Source organism: Orcinus orca, chromosome 11 (assembly GCF_937001465.1).
Source record: "Orcinus orca chromosome 11, mOrcOrc1.1, whole genome shotgun sequence".
In the NCBI taxonomy this organism is placed as follows: domain Eukaryota; kingdom Metazoa; phylum Chordata; class Mammalia; order Artiodactyla; family Delphinidae; genus Orcinus; species Orcinus orca.
In genome coordinates this window covers 10915885-10923316 of record NC_064569.1, presented here as the reverse complement: position 1 = coordinate 10923316, position 7432 = coordinate 10915885, and the positions used below count along the sequence as shown (strand labels likewise).

The 7432-nt window shown below is 45.7% G+C and overlaps 1 protein-coding gene across 1 annotated transcript in view; it reads left to right on the top strand.

The window, feature by feature from the left end:
- Window positions 1-2702: 2702 nt before the first annotated feature.
- Window positions 2703-7432, top strand: part of LOC125960441 (glutamate receptor ionotropic, NMDA 2B-like) — a 118002-nt gene continuing 113272 nt past the window's right edge. The window contains exon 1 of the mRNA XM_049694426.1: window positions 2703-3124. Coding sequence (XP_049550383.1) covers window positions 2714-3124 — 411 coding nt within the window. The 5' untranslated portion in view covers window positions 2703-2713. The remainder of the gene's footprint in view (window positions 3125-7432) is intronic.

Sequence of the window (7432 nt, the reverse complement as noted above, 5' to 3'; positions counted from 1 at the left end):
ATATTTTAAGAGACCAAATAAAACATCAGAGTGGGAGAGTGTAGACTGCATTAAAGTCAATAAACAGTCATGGCAGAGTGGACCACTTTTCAATGTGAAGGAACCTGATTTAGTGACTGATGACTGTACGATTCGAATCCCATTGGAATGAAGTTAGCTGCTACTTTTGCCAAATTCTAAATCTTTTGGTTCTCCTTGAGAACCAGTCCTTGAAATTTAACAGATTATTTTTGTTACTGTTTTGCCAATAGCTCTTTGAAGTGCTAAAGCCATCCGTCTTCCTCAGTATTCAGTGCTGCTGGACTCGATATAGTGCTGCTGGCTTAGAGCTCTGGGAGGAGGAATTTGGGCTCTGGCTGCCCTGCTCAGCTGGGGACAGTTCATCACACGGGTTGCCAGGGCTGTGTAGTCATCCGGTCTCCACAGAGACTCAAAGCCGAGGAAGTTGTCAGGAATAAACTTGGTTCAGATGTGAACCACTGAGCTGCTCGTCTTACTTGCAAGAGAGAGACAAGGACGGTGTTACAGGGCTCCTTCTTGGCAGTGTGGAAGGATGACTACAACAGCAAGGGTTCCAAAATGTTTTCTGCCAAGAACTGGATTGGATTTTTGCTTCCTCAGCCACAAAATGTCCCCAGCATCTTAGCCCCGAATCATTAATGCCCTTTGCAGTCAGTCTGCTCAACCTGGACACTTTCTTATCTTTCTTTGCTCAACACCCTCATCATTATTGTTTGCTTTTTGTTAGCTAAACTCTCAAGGCTTTTTGATTCCTAATATCTTACCTTTTTTTTTTTTTTTTTTCCAGACAAGCAGGAGATATGAAGTAACATTATCATCCTTGATTACATTCTCTCCCTTTGGAGAAGAATGAAAATCCCTGGTTTTGGTTTGGGGTGCAGTTTATAGACTATTTCCTTGGAGTATAAAAATGCTATGTGTATTTTATTTTTTTAAAAATTTATTTAGTTTTGGCTGCGTTGGGTCTTCGTTGCCGCATGCGGGCTTTCTCTCTTGTTGCAGCGAGCTGGGGCTACTCTTCGTTGCGGTGTGCGGGTTTCTCATTGCGGTGGCTTCTCTTATTGCGGAGCACAGGCTCTAGGCGTGCGAGCTTCAGTAGTTGTGGCACTCGAGCTCAGTAGTTGCGGTGTGTGGGCTCTAGGGCACGTGGGGCTTCAGTAGTTGTGGCGCACGGGCTTAGTTGCTCCGCGGCATGTGGGATCTTCCCAGACCAGGGCTGGAACCTGTGTCCTCTGCGTTGGCAGGTAGATTCTTAACCACTCTGCCACCAGGGAAGTCCCCAAAACGCTATGTGTATTTTGTATTGGCATGTACCGGCATGCTGGTGTTGTAATATCATTGACCTTGGCAACATTATGTAACTGTTTTGAGCTTCGGTTTCTCCATTTGAGAAATGGGGATAAAATGACTAATTTATAGGGTTTCTAGGAGGACTAAAGAGATTGCAGAGGAGGAAATGCCTAGTACGGTACCTAACACATACCAGATGTACCATAAATGATTATTTAAAACAAATCAATACAATCTAAGCAGGACCAGTTCTATTTCAGTAAGGGGAGCTCTTGGAGAATGGTGAGACATGAAAAGAGAAATGACCAAGCTTTGTAGAGAGCTGTGTCCTCAGTCTGGTGCAGAGTGTAAGATTTAGGGGCACATGTGGAAGTAAAGAGGCAGGAGGAGTTTGTGGTAAAAGGTAAAAAGTGGTAAACTGCATGCAAACATGAAGTCAGTCATTTCAGAAAGGTCACTAGGTCAGTAATTTAATAGCATTTGTCCAAATCGCGATACTTTGATGCATAAACAAATGGGAATAAAACTATTCCTCGTAATAACTGATGATGTAAGAGGCAATGTGATGTAAGGCGGATTGGCCTGAAACCAGAAGATCTGGGCTCATGTTCATTTCACTTAATTGGCTTATGATCTCGGACTTCTTAGCTCTTCTGAGTCTTCCCTTCAACATCCATAAAATGGTGATAATAATGTTTTTCTTATTTCCCCCCTGCTGTTTTTTGTAAGGATCAGAGATGTTTTTAAAAGTACTGCCCAAACAACATATGGGCTGTTTTTGATTTAGTATTAAGAGCCGGATGGGTTGCTGAAGAATTTTCAGGCTCTTGTCCACCTTTGAGGTGAATACGAAGTAAAGGCATCAAGAATGGGGGCTTATGTATCTGTAACTTCCTGTATCCAGCTCTTCCAGACCACGTTTTGTAGGTAACCTCTGCTGAGCCCATTTTGCTGCTCACTTTGCCTGGCCTTTGCCATCCCTTGGTCCCGAGAGCAGTTCAAGGATGGGTTGTGACAGGAGTACCGGGGATCTCACAGCAACAGCCGGACACACTCTTGGAGACTCCTGTGTTCGTGCGCTTGGTGTGACTTGCCTGGACCACTTACCTCCTCTTTCCGTTGTTTGTCCCTGTCTGTTTGCTGCTGATGGCTGTAGCAGTAGCATCTTTTAGTGTCTTGCTCAAGGATTTCTGATGCTTTCGGAAGTTTTTTTCCCTCACTCTGCTGTGTAAACACAAGAGATAAGAAACTAGGCTAGAAGATAGAAGCTGGGTTTGATGATCAGTAAAAGGAGATAAGTTCCTTGACTTGCAGTATCCAGCCTCTTCCCAGACAGTCATGTAGTGTGGGGTGTAACATTACCATTCTCTCTTTGTGTTTCCAGGGAGTCGACGAGTTGAAGATGAAGCCCAGAGCAGAGTGCTGTTCCCCCAGGTTCTGGTTGGTGCTGGCTGTCCTGGCCGTGTCAGGCAGCAGAGCTCGGTCTCAGAAGAGCCCGCCCAGCATTGGCATTGCCGTCATCCTCGTGGGCACTTCAGACGAGGTGGCCATCAAGGATGCCCACGAGAAAGATGATTTCCACCATCTCTCTGTGGTGCCCCGTGTGGAGCTGGTAGCCATGAATGAGACGGACCCAAAGAGCATCATAACCCGCATCTGTGATCTCATGTCTGACCGGAAGATCCAGGGCGTGGTGTTTGCTGACGACACAGACCAGGAAGCCATCGCCCAGATCCTTGACTTCATTTCAGCCCAGACTCTCACCCCCATCCTGGGTATCCACGGGGGCTCCTCGATGATAATGGCAGACAAGGTAAAAGGGGGCCGTGGTGAGAAGAGCCTGGGGGGTATGTACTGAGAACTAAATGATGCATTTGTTTGAATGCCAAACTCGATTATGAAAGGTGGAGTGTAACCAGATGGTAACCAGAGGTAACCAGAATGCAGTGAGTGAATGGATAGACCAGGAGCTAGTCTAGTGCTTTGGAGTTGAAAGTGAGGGAAAGATGCTGGTGTCTAGAAGCTCCTTTTGTTTGGAACAGGTTTGTGTGTCCATTTGTTTGTAAATGGATTCACTGAAATGACTAAGAGATGTTGAAGGTTGTAGCTCGGTGATACATTTTCTTCAAATACGTGTATGAATACCTCCTTCAAAACTTTAGAAAAGGTGTGCTCTATTCTTCCTCGATAATACATGTTCTCCCCCCATACCAGTTTCAAGAATATAAAAAGCAAAATTCCCTGAGGCAGGTAATTGGTCTCCTTGAAGATTCAGATATCCTAGAGAAGTACTTCTTGCTAAGGTGTCCAGGCTCAACACGCATCCCATCTGCACATGTGAATGGATTTTAATCCATAGAACCAGTTGCAGCTGTGTTTTCCCCAGGCTTAGATTTGAAGGCAGTGGTTCTTAACCTTGACCGCACATTGGAATCACCTGAAGAGCTTTCAGCACGACCAATGCCTGGGTCCCACCCCTAGAGGTTCTGGAGCACAGCCTAGGCTTTAGGAGTTTTAAAAGCTCAGCAGGTGATTCTCGTGTGCAATTAAGGCTGCGAACCACTGCTTTAAGGCCGCAAATAAATCATAGTCTCTCCCACACTAATATTAGATTGTCACACGACAAAGTAATTATCACGTGACATTGATGCTTATTCTCTGACTACAGGAAAAAGTGTTTTGTTTGTAGTTATGTTTTGTTTTTACATTTTTCACTTATTCGGTTATTTTTCTTTGCTTTGTACAATGAAAGTACAGTACTTTTCACATACATATCGTCTTTGCGTTCATACCTTAGAATCATCCATTTCACAAATGCAATATTTGTTGTGCATCACTTTGGGTTTCTTAAATTGTTTCTACTTTTGCATTGTCATCTTATACCTCTTAGTGTCACTTTCAAAACCTCCTTCAGTGTTGTACTGAAAAGACGTGCTGTGGGCTTAACGATGTTTGCAAACCCCTCAAAACCTAGCGCAGACGCCACAAGCGTGCTACTTGGCCAGTTGAGAACCACCAGGCCACAGGGCTTAACAGAGTAAAATAAGCTTGCGTGATCACTATCGCCATCTGTCGGCAGCAGGCAGAGATGTCTGTTTCGGAGCTTCCTTTGTTCAGTCTCTAGGAGAAGTCAAGTGGAGAGTACTGAGTGCAGGGACTTCATGCTTTCAGTAGCACATGAGAAGGCTGTTGTCGCATTCGCATGCACGGGTAAGGATGTTAGAAAAAATGCTGCCCCGAGGAGCCCATGCTAAGGGAAGTGGGATAAACTTGAATAGAATGGAAAATATAGGTGGACTTGGCAAAACCTACCGAGTGTTTGCTTCAGGTAGATTTTTTAAACATCGTTGCCCTTAGCAAAGGATATTATATTTTCGCAGTGGTATTTTGAGGGCACAGTTTGCATGGAAAGAATGCCAAGATGGAGGAGCCCAGTTTTTGAATCATGAATAAGTGCAAACTTACTTTGAGAGCAAGTCCGGTGAAAATAATTGATTGATTGATTGATTTAGCGTCTGTGGACTCGTGCACAGCCTGTTAGTTCAGGCTCCCCCCTCCCCCCATCCCAGTGTAAAAGGTTGTTGGCTAAACTGGTTGGTTGCTTCCCTGCTGTGTCTCTTACAAATGCATAATAACAACATAAGAATATGAAGAATGACGCAGGCCACGTGGAGAGACTGGGCTCTTTTGTTCAGCGATGTATCCTGGGTGCTTCAGAGTGTTTACCGTGTGCTGGGAACTTACTGCTTTGCCTGCACTGTCTTAGTTAATACGCTTAACAGCCCAGTGAGCTAAGTGGTATTACTTATCTCCATTTAGCAGATGGGGAAAGCTGAGGCTCAGAAAGGTTAAATAACATCCCAAATTATGCTGCTAGGAAGTGGAGTCCAGGACTGGTTGCTGGCTCCACAGACCATGTGCTTGACTGCCTCTCAAGAAAATGGAGAGGCGGGTTGAGGTCTCTCATACCTTCCTCTTCTTTACTTTCTCCTCTGTTACGTAGCACTGTGGTGAACGTTATCTGCCTAAAAGTGACGCATCACTTGGTTCATTATGGCAATACCGGAATCTGACTAGAGGAGAGGATTAATGAGCTATGAAATGGTGGAGGCTTAGGTGTAGCCTAATTCTATAGGGGGCCCCTTGGCTACCAGTTCCAGGGGTCAAATGGAGGATGGAAGCCAGTAAGGGGGATTTTTCCGGGTCATTGTAACGAGATCCCCCTCTGGTCTCCTCCCCCTCCCCCCACTGCAACCACACCCCAATATCCCATCTTATCTTTTTCTCTCTCCATCAAAAAAAGGAGGTAGGCAATGATTGTTAGGCACTTGGCTAAAATGGCCTAAATAATATCTAACTGACTTTGGACCTGAAAAGAAGAGTTACTGAAAGTAGGTAGAAAGAGGAGAAAGAAGGAAGAAGCAAGCGGGAGGTCCTGGTGCCACAGAGGCGGGAGGGTTGAAGGCTCAGTCACGGAGTGGGAGGCCTGGATGGGTGGGGGGCGGCTGCAGGGGATGGGTGGGGCAGCGGGAGGAACTGCCCCCCCGGACCTCCGGGATCCAGAGGGCAGCAACACTGAGATGCTGGGCAGCTGTGCAGAGGGACGTGCGCAGGCCTAAAGGACCAGCCGGAAGGCAAATAAAAAGTCCCCCAGAAATCAGAGAAATAAGCTTTGGGGGCAAGTTTCAAAAATAAAACACCTCAAATTCTAAGGCCAGCTTTTTTATTTTTTGATAGAAGTTATTTTTAGTACCATGACTGTATCTTACCAATATAGAATGGGGACACAGAGTTTGACAACTCTGAATCCACTATGGGCAATAGGACAACACGTTTGAAAGCGGAACTAATGCAGAAAATGTAAGAAATACAGCTTTGCTGTGTTTAAGGCATAGTCTTGAAGGTTCAGTCGCCACCTGAAGGGTGGTGAATAAGCCTTCCATTTTGCTTCCTCCTTCTACGAGATAGGTAATTGCCACTCTGTTTTGACTCAGTTGTTTTTTGTGTGTTTGTTTCAAATAAAACTTATTAAGTGTCCTTGTGGAAGATTGGTTTACAGGGAGGAAATTCCTGATTCAAGGAGTTCGTGATGGAAGAAAGGTAGCACAGTTAGTTACAGAGACTTTTTGGCAAAAGTAGGGAGATATAGTTCAGCATCTGATCAAATAGATTACGCTCACTTTTTTGCTAATGCTAATTAATGTGCTAATTAATCAGTACAAACATTAATTAGTCTCCACTTTCCCATTGAGGAAATGCACCTCGTACCATGGCAGAAAGAAGCATGGGAGCTGATAGAGCAGAGCTGTTCTAAGCTCAGAATTCGGACTCAGAGCAGTTTTAACCATCAATTCTTAGATGTGGGGATCTGGACAACTTACCAAACCACTTACGCTAAACCTTGGTTTTCTCGTCTGTACCATGGGGATAATCATATATCCATTATAGGGTTGTCGAAGATTAAATGAGGTAATACAGAGCAGCTGCTTCACTAAGTGTCCAGCACAGCATTCAGCAGGCTAAGCTGAAGGTTGTATGGAGCAGTCTGAAGGAAAGAAGGCTTCATGATACAGGAGAAGCACGGAGAGGAAATAGGGTCACAGCCAAATAGAGAGGCGCTTCACAGCTGGAGACCAACCGAGAAGGGAGCTCAGGTGAAAACCGGGGGAAGGGCTCTGAACTGTGTCGGGAGCTTTGCTCTTGTCCCACCAGGGAGGCCCAGGCTCATTGGTGGCGTAGCCGCTCCAGGGCCAAAAAAGGGCACATTCAGTTAACGAAGAACTCTAATAAGGAAGGAACTGCTCGCGCTTGTTGCAGAAGACCGTTTAGAACAGTAACGGGGCCCATTTAAAAATGCATGAGGTGGGCTTCCCTGGTGGCGCAGTGGTTGAGAGTCCGCCTGCCGATGCAGGGGACACAGGTTCGTGCCCCGGTCTGGGAAGATCCCACATGCCGCGGAGCGGCTGGCCGCTGAGCCTGCGCGTCCAGAGCCTGTGCTCCGCAACGGGAGAGGCCACAGCAGTGAGAGGCCCGCGTACCGCAAAAAAAAAAAAAAAATGTATGAGGTGATTTTTGGCAGTTCCCTGCCGAGTATAAAGAGTCTACTTTATTTTGCCTTTTG